Raw genomic sequence first — 26,378 nt, 5'->3', positions numbered from 1 at the left:
GCTCTGTCCTCCCCTCCCCTTCTCCTACCTTTGAAAGAGAGGAAGAGAGAGGGCTTCCTGCTCCAGAGCAGTGAAAGTCTCCTTTCTGTCCCCCCAGGTATGTGCTAATGGGGCTCTGACATTAGAGCCCATTCATGTGCTGTAGGAGTGTAGCTCTCGGATTGGTTATTCCTGCTTCTAATCACTCTGTGAATCGATATGAAAGGGTCTTCCAAGAATGGACAGATTTTGTGATATTTTTGTCCACAGCTGCATTTATTTGATTAAAAATACAGTAAAAACAGTAGTGCTGTGAAATTTTATTTCCATTTTTCTATTTAAACACATTTCAAAAGTGTATTTTAAAATGTCTTTTATTCCTGTTATGACTATTTAACTTTCTTTTGTAACAATATAAATGTCTTTACTGTCCCTTTTGATAAATGCAGTACATCCTTGCTGAATAAATGTAACATTTCTTACCAAAAACACAATTTTAAAGGACATTTTAGCATTTTTTTTAAGTTGTATTATAATTTAACCAACTTGAATTAACAATGAATTATGGAATATTTTTTACAAATTAATAAATTCTGTACAGTCATGATACCTGGTTAACCATTCAAAAATGACACTTGCACTTTTGTAATAATGTAAAAAAAAAAAAAAAAAAAAAAAACTGTATTGCTCTTTTTTGATTAAATAAGTTTATTTTGATCAGTTACATATAGGTTTATATCCCTGTGGGAGCATCACAGTAAACGTCCTAGATACTTTTCTTTATAATCACACTTGCTCTAAAAAATAAAATCACCTTTTAATTTCTGCTTGACATCAGAAATAGGTTCATCTTTACAGAATTCTTGTATGACAAGAAAATGTGCAATCTGAAATACTCAACTCTCACGATTTAGCAAATAAAATGATCTCATAAAACTGCTCATAAGCAGTAGCGTTTTGTCAATAAAATGAACTTGGCCTTACAAATATTAAGCCAGTCGTTCATATGATCGAGATCACCGTGAGTGTTGCCTTTCAACAAACAAATAAACAATAGTCATATAATCATTGACAGCACGTAAAATAACTCTGAAAAGCTAGTAGCCAGGCAGTGAATGGGTAATAATCCCTCAAAGCTAGCACTTACAAAATGCCAGTGTAGAACTATTGAATTAGACAGTAAGAGAAAACCCCCCTGATCAGCACATTATACACACACCCAGTTGCTTGTGCAAAATAAATCAGTTCATTGGTCTAAGAAACATGTTGATACACAATACATTGTAAATCATGCTGTGTGTGAATCAGTAAAATAATTGGCTCCTGTGAAAACACAGTTCTCTGAGATGAACAACTGAGAGATTCTTCAAATGGTGACAAGGAGGCATTAAAAAAACAAAAAAAACAAAAACAAAACCGAAACTGTACATAATATCGATGACATTATTTTCCCTTATTCCATCTTATCAGCAAGGGTAGCAAATAAACAAATCAAAAATTTAATAAATACATTGCATCAAAGCAATTCACAATATATTAAAATTGCTGCTTAATATAGTTTATCTTTATAGTGTTTATATATAAAACTCATATTTGTAAAAAGAAAGAAAAAGACGTCTGTAAAAGAATAATAATAATAATACAAAAGCTTCATTAGGATAAATTGGCGTGTGTAAACACATTGGATCGGACAGAATCACATTCAAAGGCTTTTCACCTGGCATGATGAAAGCTAAAAGGATATGACTGGCAAATAGGGACGGTAATTTCACATGATACGTTAAGTCAGACCTTCAAAACACGGATCGGCTTTTTTCCACATCAATCTATAGACAAGGTGCTGTTTTCAAGATTGAGAAAAAGCCTTCTCTTTGAGAAACAGATTTACATTTGAACGGCTTCAGACGCAGACGGATTTGGTAACGCCAGGCAGCAAAAAAGTGACAGTGGTGAGTGTGTGTGCTCTGAGCAAATCTTGCTAAACATGAAGATATACAAATTATTGCCACTGTCAAAGCTTTCACGTTTGTTAATGGTGAAATCTTCTTTTAAATTGCATATATTACAAACTATAATCCGAAGCGAAACCACACAGGCCAATAAGAAGGAAAAAGGATAGGTTCTGCAGTTTTACCCTCCAACTTTGTCTCTTCACATCCATGACTATTCTGTGAAAAGCAAAGTGCTTTTCTTAGTGTATGCAACATATTCAAACAACTGTTTTCTGCTAATAAAAAACCTCCACAAAATTCACAGAATCCACAACAAATAATACACATAAAATACAGACTTAGCTTAACCTATGATTTAAAATTCCCTTTTTAAAAACGGACAGATTGCAGTGTAGGTAAGTAACTTGGCTGAGATACACGATCATCCTTTCCGACTCTTCTTTTCCAGTAAAGGGATATATAAAACTAAATGAGCAAGGTAAGCAAACATACAAATACTTTCATTCTTATAGACTGAGCCTGTGACTCTTATCCGCGGTTAAAATGAAGGTTTGCCTGTCTGGGTGGGTAACCCGGTACTGCGGAAGGAATTCCTCACTGGAAAACACTAAACAAGTGACGATAACCTTAGCTTTGTTTACTTGTTAATGTTTTTTAGTATTTCTGCTCTCCTCTTGGACATACTACGTTATTCATCCTGGCAGAAAAGTTCAGTATGAAAGCATTTACATGTGGTTTCTTCATTATAAAAAGATAATATTTACAATCCAGTGTCCCTTTCAGCTATAGTTTATGAAGTCCCTCCAGTTTCATTTGTAAAAACACACAATCAGAGCAAGAAGAGAAAAGATGATGATCGATTTCAATGGTCTCGGGTGTCACTGGCACTGCATTAAAATGGTAAGTGCTAAGAAAAAGAATGGAAAAATACATTTAATAATAAGCAAAGAAAAGGATCTTTATGAAAGAAAAGTGACCAGGGACCAGACCTGTGCCTCTGCCAGATTTCTTAAGGCAGGGCTCACCGTGTAGTTTGTTTTTGTTGGGTATCTGATGTGATGTGAATGATTCCTTCAGTTCTGTATTTACAGGATTTTGTCATATTGGCAAGCCCCTTATTGGCTGTGAGCATCACTGGTACTGGTCCCCATTAGGAATGTGATGCTTTGGCACTTGGTGCAGATCGACAGGCAGCGTGACAGGACTGGAGCGTGTGTCTGTGCTGTGTTCAGTAGTATGGCACTGAGCGCTCTAGCGCACCCTCTTCCAAACCCACATGGCTCTTTATATACATCATTAATAGCTGCACACCAGCTGCTGATTGGCTGACCTCTTGCCAGCTGAAGGTTTCCCAGGTCAAGCATGGTGCGACTCGAATTCAGAACAGCCTTCACAGGATGAAACGAAAAAGAAGAGATGATATGATAGCGGTGATCCGAGAGTGTGTTGAGTGTGAGTTAGCTGCTAGTTTTATTCCTTCTGTTTTTTTTTCTCCCTCCACTTGGCCATATTTTCATCCCATTGCAGCAGCCCCATCTCATTTGGTAACCTGAGGGAATCAAAAAGAAAAAGACAAAGATAGGTCAGTCTCTGGCTGTTTGTGTTGTTGAATAAAACTTGGAGCAATAGCATTCTAGTCTCTGGCTTCCCAACAGGATGTTTCATTTGAATTATTATAACTCGGTACCCACTGAGCCATCTGTCTGGTACTGCTGGTGAGGTAAACCAGCCCCCATTTTTACACACACACACACACTGCAACTAGAGCTTCTGTAAGCTTCCCGCAGCTGCCCCACTGACATCACAAGTCTGTCAATCTTGACGATTACTTGACAGTTTCATTTTAATGTAGTACAGATAGGAAATGCAGAGTACAGAAGTACTGTATGATGATATTTGGCTCATGCAACGCAACTAAAAATGTTAAATACTAGGGTATTATGCTTTTTTTATAATCACATCAATGACGTTTACGGAGCATCCCGGGTCTTGTTTGGGATTTGTCTATCATTATGCCACAAATAATCTGGCCTAGAAGCTCTTCTACTATTAAACAAACCATTGTTTTCTTCATTGTGTGTTAACACACACTCATACACTGTTAAAGTTAAGTAATTATGGACTAATGCTGGATTTTATCTTTTAAACCAGGGTTTTTTAAGTTCATGTTTTTAACTGTGTTTATTTTACTTGCAGGAAAACAGCTTAGTGAAAAAAAGTATTTTAAAGTATGTGGTCATCACCTTGCGTAAACTAAATGTTGTCATTTACTATTTACAAATGGGGTTTATACATTAAAGTGTAAAACTTCGTTTGTACTTCAGGAACATGGCAAACCCATGTTCATATGCTTTCAACATTGAAAATATTAGAAATTTCTTAAACACCAAATCAGCATAATATTCCAGAAGGGATGTGTGCCACTTATGACTGGTAATCAAATAAATAAATTACATTTTACATTATATTAAAATAGAAAATTGTTAATTTAAATTGCAATAATATTTCACAATATTCCAGTTTTACTAGATTTCTGATCAAATATTTGTAGCCTCGATGAGCAATAGAGTCTCAAATAAATAAGCAATCTTCATACCAACCCCCAATTTGTTTTTGTTTTTTTGTTTTTTTTGCAGTAACATACATAACTCTGCAGCTCATACTGAGCAGAATAGGCATTTAGGAAATTCAATCATGTTAAACTGCCCAAAGGGTGAATTGCTGAAGGACATCTGATTGTGGTATCATTTAATTAGAAGAGGTTCTCTAAAAGGAACGACAAGCTTTTTATGGAGAAGACTCTCCATTTTGTCATAATGCCATTCTTTGTCCATCAGATTTAAGCACTCACTATGCTCACTACTAGCACGTCCTCCATCTGCAAGGGCAGTGGTCTGTTTCTCCATTGCTTTCCCTTTTCATCTCTCATTTATTCTCTCTGCTATCTTCTCATTGCTTTGGTTGCAAGCCCTTCCGGTCTGAAATCTTTGGCCCTAATCAAGGCTAATGTCACAATAGTGATTTTTCTCGTTCTCCCACTCCCACTGTCACATCACTGGCCTCCTCATAATTTCTTTCTAATATTGGTTGTCCCTCTGTTATGTAACTCTGCGGTTTCCTCTTCACTTTGTGCTTTGACCCCTATTGATCAGAGAACTTTTCCCATATATATATGTGACTTAGGCAATATGTCTTGCCATCACACGCTCATTTATGCTAATTTATATGCCTCTGACAGGCTAGCCCTCAAGGCCACGGAATACGCTGCATCCAACCAGATATATTTAATTGATTTGTAGTTGAACTGCAGTCAGTTTAGGCTGTTAACCTAATAAAGAGTGGTAGTTTTGCTAATTAGAAAGTGGCAGATGCTGTAGAGGAGTAGGACAGCTAACTTGGGACAGCCTGTCTGCAGAACAAAAATACATGACCACATTTAACAGTTACAATCCGCCCTCTCAGTCCAAATAGTTAGGGGACTAGTTATTTTTGGTGTACTGCTCCCACACACATTGTCCTCCACCTAAAGACGGGCAACCAGGAAAGCCTATTTCCTGATGTTAGATGTTTTCTTTCTCTGTCTTTTGATGCTTTGCTGTTCTTTGGGGCATACAAAGTCATGGTAATTATACAAACAGGCTCATAACTGTGAGTGTGAGAGGCTGATAAGAAAAAGAGGGGAAGGGGGCAGGAACAGAAGCTTGAAGACCAGCCAGATTTGAGATTATCAGCTGATGAAATAACCTGCTCACTCAAAAAAATGACTCAAAGTATCTGTTATAAAGAAAAAGACTCCCATGTGTAAAACATAGGGTAAATAAAGGTTAAGTGTGCAGCTCCGGAGTTTTATAAAGGTGGTATGTTATCATTTCTCCCCTTACAGTCCAGAATACCTTCTCATAAATAACCCTGAACCATTGTATTCTTTTTTTTAAAAGGTCAAAAGGATAACAGTTTATAACAGTGTAAGGGGAAAAATCGGGGGGCCTTTGTTAGAGACTTTCAGGAATTTGAGGTCTTACCTTAACTGTGGACGGTGGCCGGGAAAGCTGGTTTACTCTGGAGAAGAAAAAAAACAACAACTGAATAATGAGGGGAAAAATAGTGTAGCTATAGTATTTATGCAATGCTTTTCATAATTGTACACTACACATCAGCAGGATCTCTTGTTGGAGGGTTTTTTAAACTGGGTTGCAGATATTAATTTAAAGCAATATTTTTAACACATTTACCAAATTTTATTTTATTTTGCCTATATATATATATATACTTTAATTTACAAAGCAAATTTACAGAAGCATTACTGAAATCCAACCATTTAGATTCAAAGCTCAGGTGGTCAGATTAGCGACAGAAGTTGGTGAGGATACAGATTCTTAATGCGAGAAACACTTATTTCTTAGTAATTCAGTTCTCCTCATATTCACAGATGATTATTTTCACTCCTTTAATTTTTTGACCTATGATAATATGTTTTCTTGCCTTCTTATTATTTCAGTCACTCTATTGGAAATCTCAATGGTGACGACACTTCACAGGCTGCTAGTGCTTTAACACACAGTTCACAGGATGCTTATATCTACAGTACATCCCAAAGGACACCATACCAACTGATGCCAGGCAGCATAGGATATGAGACAAATGTGTGTGTGTGTGTATTTTTACGTGACTGCCTGGGTGCCCAGTGTTTTCCCCTACGCTATAAACAGCTCCTTCATGGCCCAAAACAGCTTAAAGCCTAGAAATAAAGTACTCTTCAAGCTCAATATATACTCCTCCGCTCCAGTGTACGCCTTTCATTTTGCACGTTGTGTCCATAAATAGAGGAAGACAAAAAAGAATGCTATATTCATGTAACAAGATATTTGCGAATAAAGAACTACTGAAACAGCATGGATAAAACCCTATTTTTAGACTGCATGATGACTCGTGATGATGCAATGCTTATGAAAAATTGGGAGAAGGGTGTTGTGTAAGAGTATTTGTTGGAAATGTTTAATTGCACAGGCTCATAACAGCTGGATAAAAGCTGATAGTGTATGCTGCATTCACAGATACAACTGCTTTATGTAGCTGCTGCTTTTGGCATGCATGATGTAGCAGGTCATTACATATCATAAGTGGCTGCATAAAACCAGTGGTGTGGTTAAACTTCTGTATAAACTAAAACCAACAGCGGGAGTCTGCTTTAAAAAGATTTTGATTCTGAATTTAAAGGTGAAGTTCTTTGTCATATAATTTTTATTTATTTTTTACTCAAAGGTGGATTTGCTATCATAATAAATCTAAATGTAAGATTCTTTTTAAACTTATTCTAAATTTAAAAGTGAAGTATAAATATATATATATATGTATATATATAATTTTTTTTTTTACATTTTAAGTGGAGTTAATGTTATGTTCTCTCATCCTTTTTTAATATACAGAGAAAACTACAAGTTTATTTCCCTGAAAAATGCACCGTGGTTCTTTAAAAAACATTGCTCTGTACTTGTGAGTATCTGACCAGCTTGGCATAGCAACACTGGCTCCACCAATTGTGTGAGGCCAATCTCTTAATCTGACCAATAGTAGAAGAGGTAAGTGTTCAGGGAAACCTACTTGAAAATAGTCAGTTTAGTACGTTATTCTGTTTGACACAAAACTTTAAACCTAGACAACATATTTTTTGTCAAGATTTATTCATGTTACGATTGATTTAAGACTTGTATCTGTAGTGCACTATTTGTATTCCACTACTTATGATATATAGCAGGAAAAAGAACAATTTAACAATCCTGCTGAGTAGCTTCATGTGAAAAATGACTATAATGATTAAACTGCCTACTGTAATAGATGGCGAGACGAAAAGAAAAGTCAACCTCCTGGGCTGTCTCTAAGACCTATCGTGGGAAGATCTTCCACAATAATCCAACATACCACCCTGCCTAAAAATGTCCCCAAGCAGACAGGAAGGAAGTCATTTTTGAGTGGCAACACACACAGGATATCCACTTGAGAAAAGATGACCGCGTAACAGAAAGTGACTCGCAAAGATTGGGTACCATGTTTGTTTTTACCTTTTAAGGAAATGGGACTTTTCCATAACCAAACCTCCATATGTTTTAGATGAAGGTATTTTTAAAATGTCTATGTTTAAATATAAATACATAGGACAAGTTATCTTACAATGGCTTATGAATGCCATGTTAAAATGAAATGACATGTCTGGGTAGCTTGAATAGCAATAGACAACATTGGGGTTTATTTGAAGTTTATTTTGTTTCATGTCGTCATGACAGTTACTAAATGCTCATTTCATAAAATTGCTTAGTTAGCTTGTCTCTGCCTAATGCTAGTCTACTGAAATGACATTTATTTTGAAATCTCTCCTATAATGATTAATTGAATATTGATTGAATATGGAAATCTCCTGATCCACTAAAGCTCATCTGTAACCCACGTAAAGTACCATTTTCCAATAGGCAGATCACTTCTGCAGGGTGTCTTTGTTTGAGAATACATCTAGATCTTTATCCGTCTATCAATCATGTGGATTAACTGTCCACCTGAGGCTATTCACCAGGCACACAAAGATGGCCAAGGCTACCAAAATCACCATGGCAACCGCTATTCTCCGGATTGTCTTTGTCAGTGGAGGACATGGGACATGGGAAATTATAACCCCGTTTAGGAATGTAAAGTAAGGAACCCTTGAAACGGAAGCACCTCAATGCCTTTAGATAGTTTTCAGAATCATGACTTAAAAAATTGGAGTGAATTAGTGCTTTCAAAGTTATGAGTAAAGGTCTAGGCACTCACTGATTCTCTGCTTTGTCACGATCGTCGAGGAAGAAGAGGGCGGTGGCCAGGAAGAACATCCCCCCCAAAACGATGACAAAGGGGCAGAGCATCAGGGCATAGCCCAAACTCAGGAACTGCCATAACGCTGATGTAGCGTAGCTCTCCTGCAGCGAGTCTGATATCTACAGGAACACATAGAAACACAAACAAAAGAGCACTCATTAGCAAACAAAGGAAATGTCTGCTGCGAGTCATCAGCGACATTAATGAAATAATTAACTTCCTAATATTGTCGTCAAGAGCTGTGCTGTTTTATTCAGTTACTGGGTGAATGGTTAATTGTGCTAACTTGTCTTGAGCTATTGGTATCTTTTGAACAGCAAGTCAATACATCTATAAAAAGACAATAAACATTAATTAAACTATTGATTTTAATCAAGGAAGCATTCAGTTCAGTTTCAATTTTACAAACTGATTTAATTTTATGCTGTGTGCTCCCTTAGGATTCACTCAGTCAGTAGTTAGCAACTGGTTCTTAATGTTAAAGACCACATGAGGTGGGTTATTTCCTACGTGATATCAGCAGGGCGTATTGTCATTCTAAAGAGCATTGGATTGTACAAAAATAAAATGTAGTGTATTATTAGAAAATAAAGCAAAAGTTGTATTTTGACAAAGGCACTAACAGCAGCATTAAAAAGACATTTAGAAGCGCGAATAATCTCCTCAGAGTCCATTTTACTGACTTTAAGTTGGCTAATCCTTTATCAGCACTAGCATGTCTCATGGGTCAGGTAGAAATGCTGACTCTAAAAGGTGTGTGAGTAGGTGCTGACAGTGAGGTCTGTGTGTGTTTGTACATATCCATATTTTGGGGACAAATCTGAAAAAAAATAACTTATTTGTGGGGATGTCCTTGTTTGCAAAACTGGTAAGTTAATAGAGGGTTATTATAAATGTAATAATGCAGAAAGGTCTGTGTAAGGGTTGATTACAGTGTCTGTGACTAGTTGTGTATATATGTATATATATATATATATATATATATATATGGGTCAAAGACGAAAAAGTGTTTAAGCATAAAAAGAAGTTTAATACTGCTTTAAACTGTTGTAGTTTTCCCCCAAAAAAAATGCAAAAAGTTTTCTGTTTTATTTAATTGCAAATTTGTTTTTGTTGTTCTGAGCAAAAAATAAATATCATACATTTTCCCCTGATTTACAGAAGACACCCAGTAAAATGTCATTCAGTGTAACAATCTTGTCAGGCATATTTACAACAAAAATCTATTTATGACAAATTAAAAGACTAATTATTTTCACCCCAAATACTAATGAGTTGTAATTTTACATTTTTAACATTTGCCACTATCCTAGGTTTTGCCCATTTGTCAGTAAGAATTTTTTACTAATTAAAAACACAATAAAATTTAGTATGCTCCGTTATTCTTTTAGATATTTTAATATGTACACATCAGAATAAGCGTGTTGTTTGAATTTTTGCATAAATATTGTGTTACACTGAATGACAATGTAACATTATTTCAACCAAATTTTGACATTTTATTCTGGACATTTTTTGTACACAAAATCACTTTTGTACATTTCTTTTGATGCGGACATCTTAACGTCTTTGACCCATATATAATGTCTAGAGAATGCCCCTATTTAGACAGCCAAGCAAACGTTGTGTGTTTGTGTGTGCGCAGACCACACTCCTGTATGTGTGTGTATATGTCGGCTTTCATGATGCCAAACATGAACTATTTCTCCTGATAAAAATAAGGCTGAGGTTGAACATTTCTTATGCGTGTCTAATGAGGTTTTTTGCAAAAAAGATGGTAGATTTCGGTTGATAGCCTATTTTTATAGATAATTACACCACCCACTATGCCTGAGGGTATAGATTCACACAGGTACTCTGAATGTTTTTACATCAGTTAGAGTAAAATGGAGCATTACCAGGTATTTAGGAAATGTTTTTCATTCACAGGTCTAGTGCACACACTGTTCAGTTTTTAGAATAAGATGTCATCTGCTTGCCACATGTTCTTACATTTCTTTCCAGTTGTCTTCAGTAAGCTATTGGATGGCACTGCTCTCATAACAGCTTAATGTCTGGAAAAACTATATTGTCACTGCCCTGTGTCAAAGTTCCTGTGGTTTTCTCTAAAATCTCTTCTTTTTGTTATTCAGAGCTGGCAGGTTTTTTGCGACAGAAGTACGTCACAGCCACCATCACACTAGCCTGCCAGACCTCCGGAGTGAAATTATCAAGTAACTGTTGATGCATGACTTGGTCCCACGTTCCTGGATTTGACAGGCCAAAATGTCCACACACTTCCTGTGAAGACGTAACTGAACTGCTGTTTTAGAATTAAAATAAAAGATCATTGTATTTCCAGAAATGCAACAGAGTCATGTGAACTGACCACAAATGAAACATCACAAAACGTGGCAGAATTATAACCACACTGCCCAGCTATCTGTCAGCAGGTAGGGCGTTTTGAGCGGATGGAAACTGTTTATACTGTGACTTGAGTGAACTTGACCTCTGATCTTTGAGAAAAGAGTAGTCAAACAGTTTAGTAAAGTGCTAGCAATAAAAAATCATGGGATTGATTCCCAGAGCAGAAACTTTTATGCAATGTGAACTTGCATAAACTTAAAAAATCTGGACTTTAAAGGAAATAATACTTTTAAGCATTAGGCATATTAAACTAATCAAAAGTTACATTCATAATTTTATATATTTAAAATAAAATATGTTCTTTTGAACTTTCTATTCATCAAGGATCATCAAAGAAAATCCATTAAGGAAAAAAGAAAGCACAACTATTTTCAACGTTATTATAATAACAGTGAATGTTTTTAAACAAAAATCTGCATATTAAAATGCCTGAAATTCAGCTTTGCCACGACAAGCATAAGTTACATTTTAAAATATCATTTTACATTGTAATAATATCCCTTAATATTAATGTTTTACTGTATTTTCATCAAATAAATTCAGCCTCGGTGAGCATCAGACTTTTCAAATCTTTAACAATTTTTAAAATATCTGCCAAATGCATAAATGTACATCTAGATTTAATCTGTCTATGAGCTGGGAAAAGGGTTTACTACTTACTCCCTTCATTCGATGTAGTATCTGAGAGAATATCTCAAGACACAAACATCTAAAACTAAACGTCAGCAGGTCAGATTCAACATCAAGTCATTAAATCATTAACTGTGCTCAAATACCACCTGTCTAGCACATTCCAGTTTGAAACATATATAAAGGTAGATTTCACTTCTGTTCTGTTCTTATGGCAGTGTATGGAAGTGCTTGTGTGAGACAGATGAACAAACACTACAAATGCACTTTTGTTGCAAGAGGTTGAAGGTGATAAAGGAATAAGGGAACAATGTGTCTGAACCTGAGCCCTGCATGACGGAGGGCTCTGAACCTGTCAAAAGCACGGACAGGAGTTACTGTTTTACTTGGATCGACTCCTGTTCAGAATGCTAGGAATGTCTACAGGAGTCGGAAGTCTAGGAAACACAGTGTGCTTTTTCTGGAGTTAAGAAGAATGATGAATTTATGCTGCGCTGTGATCGCCTTGGCTTTGTTTTCTTAACATGAACAAGAGTGGAAATCAAAAAAGGGAACGGAGCCAGGGTCAGCATACAAAATCATACACAATATCACACGGCACAAGGCAGCGTAGCTTATTTTTACACAAAAATTGTCTAAGAGACCAAAGGGAACACTTGTGGATGAATGTAGCCTAGAATGAGTTGGTGACTGGCATATAAACAAACACAATCATGTCTCCTGTGGAAAGGTATTACTGGAAAGACACAAGGAGCGGGAAAACCTTCAGAGGGCTTTTGTGTAAATCTGCTATTGTGAACTAGAAAGGGAGCCATACATCTTTCTTATGCAGCTTTGAGAGCTCAAAATAGCTGACTTCCTCTTTCTAGAATTGTTTTCTCTCTAAACTACTTGCGTGTCAATAACCTGATTTTTCTTTATGGTTGTCTATTTAGTGTGCTCTGACTTTTGTGGGTATTGAAATGTTGTTTGAAAATGTGCCGGCTTGAATGTAAAAGACCCTTCGTTTAGGTGGTTTAGACCTTAATTAGACTGACAAAACCACCCTATAATGTCTGAATACTGAGCAGTTCCCCTGACCTATGTGAGTCATCCTTACCAAGCCAATGAGGTACGGGCTCCCAGCATCCCCTAGTAAATGCGAGGTAAAGCCCTGGAAGGCAACAGCAGTGGCTCTTCTGGTCGGTATGACAACATACTGGAGAGAGAAAAGAGGTGATATGAAAACAGCAGTGAGAATTTGACATTAAACCATAACAAGAAAACGAAAGTACCACGATTGCTCACTTAAGCAGGCGCTGTCAGAGCGCTTTACACTGACCGAAGCTGACTGGAGTTTAAGACCTTGGCTGACTCAACTTCATAACAGCTTTTCTTGCTAAATCTTTCACTTTGCCTTACATGCACTCTCTGTTTACTGCTCTGAGTTCACTGGCTTCCTCCAGACAAAAACATTCGAACTGAAAATGTTATTTCCTTTTATTTTCCATGAGTGGCATTTCCATTAAGTGCAATCAAAGGCAGCAATTTGGTCTTGGGCCCCACCCAGGCTATGCCAAACCTCGTAGTCATGCATCCCACCATTCAAAATAAGAAACTAGCCTGAGAAGATGACCAGTTTTGTTACAGTTTAAGGCTTTAAAGTTTCCACTCGATGCAGCAGATAAATACAGGCTTTCAATACGAACCATTAAAATGTCCGCCGTAATGGCCCAGTTCAAAAAGAGCAGCGTCTCTCCGATGAAAATGCAGATCTGAGGAGAAAAAGAGAGGGAGAAAGAGAGTTAGGGGAGAAGAAAGGCCAATTATATTTCATTTTATCCTTTAAGATGAGAAGTGTACATAAATACATACAGATAGCAGGGTTTGCAGTTGGTCAAAAGCTAAATTAACCTGGCTCATCTACTAAATCACAAACCCCTAATAAATGTTGTGGAATATGAAAACGTGTCATTATACTGTGGCTGCGTTATATGCAATTTTTGATTTGAGGGCAACAGAACCGTGTCTTGCTCCAAACCATAAAAAAAGAGACTAGTGGTTAGCATTATACTAGAGTGGAACCTAAAATGTCTGGTGGCTGAAAACGTGTTACATTTAACAAGTTTTTTTTCTTGCAGGCTAGCGCGATCCCACGAGAACAGACTAACTGACTTAGGCATTCCCACACAAATTAACTGATATCCCTGAGTGTCTGGTCTGGATTTTCTAGGTGCTTATGGCAGATTGAGACACAAGGATTAAATATCTCCACTAATCTTAGTGACTTGACAGAATGTAGATGGTCTCTTCACATCTCTGAGGCCAGAATGCAGCTGACGCCAGCTGCTGGGATCAGACCAGATGGGATTGTGTGATGAACTGTAGGTTGCAGGGGAATTTGATCATTCAAGTGGCCGTTCTGACTTTGTTGGGCTCAGAGTGATATGTTGAGCAGGGCTGATGGAGGGATGACCTCAGGGTGTAAAACAGAGGTGACTGTATTAGTTCACGGGTCTAAACACGGTGTGAAAGAATATCTGAAGGTGAGGAAATGAAAGCGTGTGTGTTTGGACATGTATGAAACCCTGTCCCAAAGTGGCTTGAGGCTCAGACAGCGTGACGGACGGACAGACAGGCTAAAACTGTAAAGCCCTGCAGGACTCTGGTTAAGGGCTGAAGTGTGCTGATGAGACGGCAGCTGTCCCTGCTGGAACAGGCCCTGACAGAGCTCCAGCGTGCTGTCACATTCTTAGACTGCACATCTGTCACTATCAAATTTTCTCACACCAAATATTTTCCCTCCTTAAAGTTTTGGATCCTTGTTTTTTAGTACGCTCCATTTGGATGTAATTACAGAAGTCTCTGGACAAGTGATTGAAAGGGTGCACATGTCTTTAGTTGGGAGCTGGGTATATTTTTACGCAGAACTGACACTGTAAAGTTACCTGTTTGACAAGATGGCATGAGGGCCTGTGGTCCAAATGATGTCATTCATTTCTATATATACCTTAAATTTGATAATTTACTGTTTTCTTCTGTCCATAGGAAAGACAAACAGTCTCTAAAACATTTTCTCATCAGGCTTCTCATCATAAGCACTTACGAGATTCCCAGTCTCGTTTGGCCCTCCGGGAAGCGTGTTGCATTTAGTTCTGACCTGATTGTTTTTTGTTAAAAGAAGGAGTGTGACCTGGTGGAATTTTTTGTTTTCTTATGCAGCATAACTTTTTCTATTAGTGACTCAGAAATGCCACAGTCCATTGTTTCTTATAGCAGTAACTGTGAAAACTGCTCCCTTTTCCTGCTTTACATGCCAATTAAACAAGTATGCAGTGCCTGTCACTCTTATTCTTTTAGTATTGGGTTTGGATCTTACAACCCTGCCAAGCAACTGTTAAACCTACTGACTTCAACAGACTTTATATATTTTAAAGCCTTATATGCAATAGCCAAAAAAAATACATTGTAGGGGTCAAAATTATAGATTTTTCTTTAATGCCAAAAATCATTAGGATATTAAGTAAAGATCATGTTCCATTAATATATTTTGTAAATGTCCTACTGTAAATATAACAAAACTTATTTTTTTTGATTAGTAAAATGCATTGAAAAAGAATTCATTTGGATAACTCCAAAGACAATTTTCTCAGTATTTTGATCTTTTTGCACACTCAGATTCCAGATATTCAAATAGTTGTATCTCCACCAAATATTGTCATATCCTAACAAACCATGCATCAATGGAAAGCTTATTTATTCAGATTTTAGATTATGTATACATCTCAATATCGAAAAATTTCCACTTAAGACTTTTTTTAAGACCTGGTTTTGTGGTCCAGGGTCACATATTGAACTCTGAATAGAAGTGACCTTATTTGACTTATTTGATTATAATACAAGTATTACGAGTTGTACTAGAGATATTTAGGCCACAGTGTTAAGCAACCTTTCAGGGGAGAATCTCAGTGTTTACGCCACAATTCCATGGTAACCAATATAATGAGAGATGTTTACATGAAGTGTTCTAATATTGTAGCAATAACAGATGTGTAATCCAAGGAAGACCTTTAGAAGGAATATTTACTATATGTCCTCTGTGTTTGTGTGTGTGTGTTTACACTGTCATTCAAAAGTTTGGGATCAGTAAGATTTTTATTGTTTTACTGTTTTACTCCTTATGCCCATCAAGGCTATATTTATTTAAAACACAGAAATACTGTGAAAAACAATAATAATAATATTGATTTACTTCAGTGTCACATGTTAATTCACAAATCATTCATATTTGCTGATTTATTATCAATGTTAAAACAGTTGTGTTGCTTAATATATATATTTTTAAAGAACAGCTTTAAAATAACAGTATTCATTCAAAATATAAATCTTTTCTAACAATATAAGTATTTACTATCACTTTTTATCCATTTAACACATCCTTGATGAATAAAAGTATTAAGTCTTAAAAACAAAAAAAGAATTACTGACCCCAAAATTTTGAAGTGTAGTAATAGTGTATATTGTAACCAAAATATTTATATATTTATATAAAATATTTTAACTTTTTATTTATCAAACAATCCTAAAAAAAATATTACAGGTCCCAAAAAATATTAAGCAGCACAACTGTTTCCAACATTGATTATAAATCAGCATATTAGAATGATTTCTGAAGGTTCACGTGACACAGAAAACTGGAGTAATGATGCTGAAAATTCAGCTTTGCTCCAGGAATAAATTATATTTTAAATAATAATATTTCACAAAATTAGTGTTTTCTGTATTTTGGATTAAATAGATACAGCATTGATGAGCATAAGAAACTTCTTTAAAAAACATCCATCCATCCATCCATCCATTTATCTATCTATATCTATATATATGTATATGTATATGTACACACACACACACACACACACACACACACAAACACACACACAAGTATGTTTTGAAGCAAGTTGAAACTGAACAGTCAAAATAGAGCTACTTACATACGCTCCCACAATGCTCTTCTTGGCCACAACAAAGATGAGGCAGATGAAAATAGCAGAGCCCAGCATGCTGACTGCACACACCAGCGGGTCGGCACGCTCTGTCTTCTGACGGCAGAGCCGTGTGGTCACGGCACCAATCACTACTCCCAACAGCCCAGTCACACAGGTGATGGCTCCGAATATCAAACTAGAGATGAGAGAGAAATACATTGTCAAAAGTGTAATGTTTGCATTTGTACATTACATTTTCAGCGGTATGTGTATGTTAGGACCTGTCTTTGCTGCTGCATGGTTGATTTGTGCAGATCAACGCTGTCTTCTGCACCACCTGAGCTCTGACCAGGTACTGCGGGATCCAGATCCCAAACGCCCCCGTGGCAAATGACACTGCCGCCGATGCCAGAGATGAAAATACATAACTGCGGCTAGGGAGCAGAAAGAAAATGAATGTATATGCATAATTCCTGAGTTTTTCTGCATTTGCAATTTTCTGCTTCTGCATTTTAGCATGTTTTTCTGTAACTCTCGCTCTTTATGTCTTCATTAATTTGTAAATTTGGCCACAACAAAGATCCAGTGGTGATCTAAGATCTAAGGTTCCAGTGGTGTGAATCATTTCTTTAAACAATCAACTAAAATTACCCAATGTTTTTAAAATGTAATTTTTTTTAGTTGTATAATACTTTGTCACACCACAGGATACTGTTTCCAGCTACTCCAATACACTGTCAACAAATTCCAGGGAAGGTAGGACTGTAAAAACTATAGACTTTGAGAGATCCAGTATTCTGAGTCGATGGCTGATTGCTAAGTGATTACATCTTGTACGCCCCAATCCTGAATATTTGGTTCATTACATTCTTGAGTGATGGATAGAAAAAAAAAGATTAAACAAGAGGCATACTTTTTGGCAAGAGCTTTCATGTCGCAGAGCCAGGAAGTACGTGTCTTTATACGTCCAGCGATATGGTCAGCACTTCCTCTCTTTGGCTCAGGGACAAAGATGAAAATGAGGGTCCCAGCAGTCAATCCCAACATTGGAGAAACCTTGAGACAGAAGGGAAAAAAAAGAGTAAAAAAAAAAAACAGGATTTAACAAAAAAAATGCAAATCATTTTCTTATGTATTTATGTCTTGCTTTCCAGTAAAACATATCCTTGAAACAAAACTACATGAGATTTTATGATGTTTTCAGTGAATATATCTTGTATTAAGTTTTTTTTTTTACTCCATTGGTCATTTGAATAAATAAAATTGTTTTTACCTAAAAATACTGCTTAAGAATGCTTTCAGTGCAGTACTCTCTGCTATAGCTAGACTAAACATTTTTGCTAGTCTGTGCCGTCTGTTAAACAAACTCTTGTGCCCTGAACAATAAGAATCTTTCTCGCATCCTGTTTGGTCTAGCAAGTTATTCACTCCATAGTCCATAATGGTGGTGTTATTTTGTGATCAGCTTATGGTTTAATATGTTACAGATTAGTTTTATTTCTATTCACATCAGGGTGTGTAGTGTAGGCAGTGTACTAGACTGCTGTGTGAAGTGGACTCCATTAGGTGATGTTTCTTTACTCCGTCCTCTCGTTTTCTTTCTCAGTTTTCTCCCTTGTGTGGGAGCAGCTGCGGTCCGCCAGGCCATGAGCTATTATCTCTTTTATCATCCTTTCTGTGTGTGCGCGCATGTGTTTGTTGTTTCGCTCGCCCACATGGAAGTAGCGTTAGCGCCTCCGTCGCTTGTAAAAGCCAAAGCAATTTTGTCTGTCAGGCGCAATCCTCCTGGAGATCATTTATAGCACATTAATGCAAAGCTCTGCACAAAATTGTGTCTTTTATGGGTGTGTTTGTGTGCATGTAAAGATCTGGGCAGCACAAAAATTCCACTATTACAGTATTTCTGTCATATTTTCTAGTTTAAAAAAGCTATTATTTGATAAAAAAAATTTGTTTTGAACTTTCTGTTTATTAAATAATTCTCAGTTTTCATTTTTTTTAAACTGTTTTCAATATGGCTAAGTAGGCTAATGTTTCTTGAGCACTAAATCAGCATATTTGAATGATTTCTGAAGGATCATCTCAAAGTTACAAATTACATTTTAAGTATCTAAAAATAGAAACCCCCAAACTTTTTATTATTATTAGAATTATTCATTATTACCTATACACATTTGCTTGAATTAAAAATTATTTTGTTTATTTATTGTGTGTTATTTTATAAGGATATTCAATTATACAAATATTAATTATAATTGTTATTACAAATTATTATTATTATTATTTTTTACAGTGTTTAGCAGTATAAATCATTATAGTGAAAAAACAGATCACTGTGTCCCACTGCCGTGCTGCTGTTTTATGATTCTGTGGACTCTCTGTGTACACTGCGGTGCTTTTAAATACAGAGCTGCAGTGTCTCGCTAAAGCCTGGATTTGGTCTTGTTATCCTTCCATAACTAGAAAACCCAGCAGCCATTAAAGAAGTCTTTGCAGTGGACCTATTTTCTGTCAGTCACACTGAGGGGGTTCCTCACAGTCTCCCTGGTCTGGTTTCATATCAAAGCCTGTGTTGATCACTCATCTTGAACTCTGACTTTGACCTGCACTCTACCATAGTATTTTCAGATGCTGCCTTTTCCTGCTAATCTCAAGCTAGTTCTGTAGCTTCTATCGTGATTTTTAAGGTTAGAGCTGGCACAGAAACTAGTGAGTGCAATCAAAGAATGAGAGATCGAGGTGCTATTTCCCCGGGCATTTCTGGTCTCCGTCCTGCAGAAGATTGATATGGCTCTCAATAATTATAATCTAATCCTCCACACCAAAAAAATACACTCCCTATTCGAGAAAGGAAGGCGATTGAGTTCTTTAGGGCCTTGCAAAACAAGCGGAAAGTGGCAAGAAATGTTTTTTCCCCCTCAGAACAGGATATGACTGATACGGAGTACCTTTTCATCTGTCCCTTGTTTTTATACTCATTTAAAATGCCACAGATGATTAATAGTCCACTGAACCACAAGCTTTGTCTTCTCAAGGAATGTTTTACTGGATCCAAGAGTTCAAACAATTGTGCTCCACTACTGTTTGCAAAAGTGTTCCGACAAACTAGCTCCAAATAAAGCTATTCATGTTCCTGAGGGTCACATAACTGTCATGCAGAGACGAGTTTTTGTAAGCTTGAGAGGGTTTAACAAGTCTCCTTTTAGGCCTAAGAGCTTGACAGCCAAACCTCGTTGGAGTTTTAAGAGCCACACATCAATCATAATTCAAGTTCATGATAAGTCACTCTGTGGATTCTTTATGACCCAGCGAAAGGAACGCCCAACTGTTAAAGTTTAAAATGAACAAGTGAAGCGGCTGGTTTTTAAACAGCACTGAGCTAATGGAGGACAAAAAAATCTAAAGCACTTCAGAGGCCTCTCACTTTCTCAAAACAAAGTTTTTTAGCTCCCTCTCTTTCACCTCCCAAAAAGTTATAGGCCACAGCCCTTACTCTCACACAATCTTTTCATAAATTAGTAATTTTAGCTGCATGAAAAGGTGCTCTGCTTGGCTCTTTTGGTAATCGCTGTGGTTCATCAAGGCTACTTAGGAATATCCCACAACAAAATGCTCTGTGAGCTCCTGGGTCTCTGCAGCACAAAGACCACAGTGAGAAATGCGAAGACCTTGTTCTTCACGGTAGCGTGTCTGAGCAGGACCCGAGAGAGCTGGAAGTAATGCTAAATTAATGTGCTTAAGCTAGTTGGGTTGTCAATGCCAATTGCACAGGCTTCAAAGCGTGCAGGAATGCTATGTATTTTTCAAGAGACGGGCCGAAGGTATTTTGGGATTCACCTGTCTGCCATGGATTTTAGGGATATTTTTGACCTGGACTAGAGGAAATGGTGTGTATTTGTGGAGGCTGTGCATGCTTCCTTTTAAATATTGATACAACACATTGAGACATTTCAACAGCTCTTACCCTCAGCGCCCAGAACCAGTCCCCTCCAGCGTCTTTAGCGATGGATCCCAGGATGTAGCCCAGACCGCTGCGGACAGAGAGCAAAACATGTCATTATACGCAACAAACATATCATATTGCATGCATAAACATCCACTTTCCAGTTGGTTTGCTGAGCATAGCTGAATTTTAAAGTAGTTTTTGTTTGTTTGCTTTTATTTATATTTACATTTTAGTAGTTTACGCCTCCCAATTAATGTGATAAACGATGAAATTAAAATGTAGAAATGTAAATTTACCAACATAATCTACTGTTTTTGCTATCTGTTTGGATTTTCATATTTACATTTAGTCATTTAGCAGATGCTTTCATCCAAAGTGACTTACAAATGAGGACAACAGAACCAACAAAAGAGCAATAATATGTAAATATATATTTAATGATGGGGGTTACAAATGTTTCAGGTTTTTAAAATACATTTTATTACCAAAACCTCTCTAAAACCAGCAAACCATACTTGCTTGACCATCTTAAACTGGTTCCAGCAGTTTTTAAAAGCTGTTTTGCCATTGACTTCGTCTGTCTTCTTTTCCCCGATTGTCTTCCCCACCCAAATCTGTGTCATACATGCTAAAACTTTCATGCTCTGAGTAGGCTGGCTGAACTCAGCATGCATACTAATGCTGCTGATAATGGCTTTACACTGAACATCACCTCTGGCTATGTAAGAGAGTCAACCACTTAGCATTACTCAGGGGCTTACAATGACAGATCAGCTCCGAGGGAAAGAGAAAGGGAGATGACTGGGGAGAGACGCCAGCTTCCCACACAGTGTCGCTTGGGTTTTTGGATTTGGGGACTGTGGTGAAATACGAACATCAAACATTCAGATGACCTAATTCTGACAATCCCTGTCTGAGGTTGTAGGATATGGTTTCAGAGTGCATTTGTCTCATGAACTTTTCTTTAAGTCCATCTAATGCGAGATTGCCTGACAGAGTGATATAAGGAAAAGAGGAAGACGGCCACTCAAGGTGGGATCAGGGATGAGGAATCTGTGAGTCATATCTCTTCAGACGTAGACCAAACTCTCTCAGCTCTATATCCTGTTTACAGTCTGATGAAGTTCATAATTGCCATGTTATGATTTTGGTGTGGATGAAGTACATGTGAAATATTCTTGCTGTATGCAGATTATCTGGTTTGAGATTATTACTGGATGTTATTTGACTAAGCCGCCATTCATCTTGCATTGTATGAATTGTTCTCTTCTTTTGGTCATAGTCTTTAAAAAAAAAAAAGTTGATTGGGTGTCTCACTGTTTTTCTTTCCATCAGCTCTCTATTTCTTTGTTTTAATGACAGCAACATTCAAGTTGTGTGAACTCAAGTTACAACCAGGTTAAAATGCCTCACTTGATCAGGTGTAAAAATGGTTATAGTGTGAGAAAGACACATACAGTTTTCATTAATATCATACAAATACTGTTTAAAAGCTTGGGGTCAGATATTAAATTTTTTTCTGAAGTATCATTTGACACTGAAGACTGGAGTAATGGCTGCTGAAAATTCAGCTTTGCATCACAGGAATAAATTAAATGTTAAACACTATTAGACAGAAAGCAGTTCATTTAAATTTTAATAATATTTTACAATAATACCGTAGTCTCTTGTATTTGGAGGTTTTTTGTTTTTTATTGCACATCAGGCCATGGAATAACTGCAGCATTTTAATCTTTCTGTTTAGATTTGGAGTGTCCCTCCCAGCATTTAACCTCGTACCCACTTCCTGTGTTCCCAGACACTCGAGCCAGGCTGTCGCTCAGCAGGTAAACCACATTGTTTATCTTTGACTGCCCCTGGCATATCCCACTGATGGACCAATCTGACCTGACCCATCAAACAATAGGACCTTGTCAGTTAATACATATGGCTCTCAACATGAGTGTGTCCACTGGACCTCATTCAGTGTCCAAAACCCATTAATTAATCTTAATTTACTTTCTAAACTTAATTGTTTATTCATTGAATATGGCCAGTCGGTACCTTACTAATGTTCTTGATTGGATGAGAGGTTTTAGATTTTAATTTTCAGGCGTTCGCAATGTTGTGCTACCATTTTTATATGTCTGTACATTTTTGTCCACAAGTTATTATTACTCTATTATTACTCTATTATATTAGTCAGTATTACTCTCTATCTTTATTAATAACTAAAATGTTTTCCATGCCAATAAGAGGACTCAAATTTCCTGCTAAACATTTCTCTCATGGCTGAAGTCACTTCCTGGAAACAGTAACAACCAGACTGCAGATAAACAGTGCGCTAGACAGGAAGTGAGGCGGCACACCGTAGTCTTTCACCTCTTATTGTTCGTACTGTTGATCCTTTGTAAGGACCGAACCTAGTTAGCTTGCAAATACCTCAACTTCTCTAACTGCGTTCAGTTCCTTATCGATACTATAACTAGCCCTCAGAACAGGTCTTTTGGTGACAGCTGCTGTGTTCAGATATTTCTTTTCCTCCGTTCAGTGGGTGTTATCCGAATGCATGTATAAAACTCTAGTTTGTGCACTAGCATTTGGTGTTGTTGTTTGTCTTCCACATCAGATTAACAATTAAACTGCAAGGTGTTGTATGTGAACGTAATGCAGCTAGAAATGCTGCACACGTACAGTCATGAATTTTTTATCACCTTACCTCTGTTTATTTTTCCCCTTTTCTCTCTAGTCTTTTCCCAGCTCAGTGAGCAAAAGAAAATGCCCATGTTTAGTGACTGTAATAGGTCAGCTTATAGTCTCTCACAGCAGCAGCAGATTTAGAATATCATTGTCTGTTTGGCCCATCTGAGGCGGTGACCACATAAAAAAAGCTGAGCTAATTAACAATTACTGGTTAAATACCAATAAAATTACCAAGTTGGATATCAAGTTGTATTATATGACTTAATATGCTAAAGTGATATTGTAAAATCATCTCTAATGAACATCTGCACACCTTTAATTAAATTGCTTAAGCAAAATTAAATCGCCTGGACTCCCTGTGTATTTAGTTTATTGCAAGCTCTTGTGGGATTAGAGGTAAGCAAGAAGACTTGAACAAAGGTGGAATTTTTGTTTTGTTTTGCTATGCTATTGCTATTTTTTTCACTGCAATTAAATTCACTACATTTATTCTAATAGTTTTTTTAGAGATCTCACATTTATCTGTTTATTTATTGTTGTAAAATGGGTTGTAAATATGACAAGTGAGTCGTTTTACCTATTTTATACATGAAAATAAATAGTATTAGTTGTCCTTGATAGTACCTGTTAATAGACTGAGAGAAAAAAACAATGGCATTGCTTATCATTAATGTCTAGTGATGCTCACCTTCCAAGTGGGATGGCCAAGTAGAAGACAGAGAGCATCACAGTCCTTTTGTTGTTTGTGAACAGGTCTCCAATGATGGTTGGAGAGATAGATGAGTAGCTTGATTCCCCAATACCCACCAAGCATCTGGACAGCACTAACAACCAATAATACTGCAAAAGAAAAGGTCATATGATTAGAAAAGCCGATGGAATTTATTTCATATAGTATTCAATTGGCAGTTGCCACATAGCATATTTTCTCTTCTAGATGTTAATGATATAAACATCACACAGAAAACAGATCATTAATCCCTGAAACATTTTCATAAATCTGTCTATTGACATTGAAACTGTGTTTAAGTTTGTGTGGCTTTTTTACATTTCTTATCAAAACTGAACATGTGTTAGTGGCAAAGGAGCAAGTGTCCTACATTTCTGATACAGTGGGAACATGTGGCTGTTGTCCTCTGACCTCTATCGGGGATAAAGGAAGCCAGACTAAGAAACCACCCTTCCCTGAAATGGCCTAGACTTTATATAGTCGTTCATGTGAAGACGTTTAACCGTGGGTGTGTAATGGACATCTATACTGCTGTGGAGAATTTGGGTCACCCTGGCAGTCGCCCAACTGAGGAGGCGAGTTATAGATTTCTCTGTTGCTTGTGCTCACAGTCCATTTCTTTTATGTTTTTTTTTCTCACTCTCCTTCATAATATCTCATTTTTATGATGTCACTGGTGGTCTCAGTCTGACATCAGTGGGGAGTCTAGCCACACCCAACACTGATGGACTGAGACAAAGCGTGAGGAGCAAACACGGACACCCTCTAGAGACACCAGGTCATCCCATTATGATATCACGCACATATACAGCAGACACACACACACATACATACAGTTCTGTCGTAGCAGACTTCCATGTGTAATATCTCCTGAGGGGGTTTACAAAGCCACCTGACCAGCCAGATGCTGTTGTGTCAGACTTTTGGGTACTAACAAGCTTCCTGTAAATGCTAATGAGATAGTGTGCTAGAGCTATATAGTCTTTTACCAAAAACTTTTATTTATTTGTTCACAATAGTTTGTTTTTTGATTCTTTGATTAATAGAAAGTTCAAAAGAACAGCATTTATTTGAAATAGATTTTTTTTTCTAACAGTGTATTGCAATTATTAATGGCTTGTGCTTGTATTATTATTATTTGTAATGCACATTAGATAAACATGTTTGCTAAATGAATGAATTTAAGTTGAATTCATCCCTTGCTCTCAAAACAGAGGCAGCAATCCTCATGTCCTCCGGCCATTCGATGGTCACATTGCATTGCAAGGATTCCCCCGCTCCCTTTCCTGCTTTTCATCCTTTATTATTTTTTACCTGACAGTCTTTGTTGCGACAGCAGCCCCACGACATATACAGCCAAAAGAAAAACAACTTTACTTGTTGTTGAATGTTACATAATTCTCAGCAGGGGAATTTCTTTAGTGTACGTGACAGGAATCAGCAATGAGAGACTGCAGCAAGCTGGGTTATCCTCTGGCACAGAGACGATTGCTCTATCCCTCCCTTTCCCTCCCGCTCACTCTCTCTTTCAGCTCCTTTCCTGCTTTTCATGACTCTGCTCAAAAATGACAAAAGCTATGTACTAGTTGCTTATTGACAGAAGTGCTGTAAGGGAATAAGATAATAGAGGGATGGCAGAGATGGAAAGTGGATGATTGTTTGTTTTTTACACAACCTTTTCTTCTTTCCTCCCAAAACATCATGAAAAATGAATGCTTGGGCTGTCATTTGTTGAACGTTTCGTTGAGGTGAGACGCACACACATTAATGTGTCATACAGTGTAGAGGATTTATACCGAGATGGAGGAGAGGGACTTGAAGATGGTGGTCTGTATTTATGTTATACTATACAATACATATTTAAAATATGTGCGTAAATATTATGATAATTTATACTCATTAAGTATTATAGATTATAAATATAAAAGTAAAAAAAACAGCCATTTATTTTGTCAATGTACAATACATTATGAAAAGTGAATGATTTACATATATGGAAAATTATTAAAAATAAAAACTACATAATAATTTCCCTGCTTTTTTATCTTAAATGTTTTCAATTTTGTCTCAACAGAATGAATGTAATTGCTCTTTGTAATTATTTGGTCCGGATTTTTTCACACTATTTGAGCTTGTGGTTGAAATCCACAGAGTCGACGCATCTGCCTCGCTGTCTTTGTTCCAGACCACAACCAATTCATGAATCTGCAGTACTGTAGGATTGACTGTACGTCTGGCTTCAC

At 36.9% G+C, this 26,378-nt stretch overlaps 1 protein-coding gene across 1 annotated transcript in view; it reads right to left on the bottom strand.

Moving 5' to 3' along the window:
* Window positions 1–667: 667 nt before the first annotated feature.
* LOC132141311 (sphingosine-1-phosphate transporter SPNS2) overlaps window positions 668–26,378 on the bottom strand; it is a 64,050-nt gene continuing 38,339 nt past the window's right edge. The window contains exons 4-13 of the mRNA XM_059550717.1: window positions 24,094–24,245; window positions 20,742–20,808; window positions 17,691–17,833; window positions 17,059–17,211; window positions 16,784–16,973; window positions 13,502–13,567; window positions 12,913–13,011; window positions 8,733–8,896; window positions 5,954–5,990; window positions 668–3,480 (exon numbers count right to left, since the gene is read on the bottom strand). Coding sequence (XP_059406700.1) covers window positions 3,469–3,480; window positions 5,954–5,990; window positions 8,733–8,896; window positions 12,913–13,011; window positions 13,502–13,567; window positions 16,784–16,973; window positions 17,059–17,211; window positions 17,691–17,833; window positions 20,742–20,808; window positions 24,094–24,245 — 1,083 coding nt within the window. The 3' untranslated portion in view covers window positions 668–3,468. The remainder of the gene's footprint in view (window positions 3,481–5,953; window positions 5,991–8,732; window positions 8,897–12,912; window positions 13,012–13,501; window positions 13,568–16,783; window positions 16,974–17,058; window positions 17,212–17,690; window positions 17,834–20,741; window positions 20,809–24,093; window positions 24,246–26,378) is intronic.

Source organism: Carassius carassius, chromosome 5 (assembly GCF_963082965.1).
Source record: "Carassius carassius chromosome 5, fCarCar2.1, whole genome shotgun sequence".
In the NCBI taxonomy this organism is placed as follows: domain Eukaryota; kingdom Metazoa; phylum Chordata; class Actinopteri; order Cypriniformes; family Cyprinidae; genus Carassius; species Carassius carassius.
The sequence above is the reverse complement of the archived record's forward strand: the minus strand, read 5'-3'. Positions and strand labels throughout refer to the sequence as shown.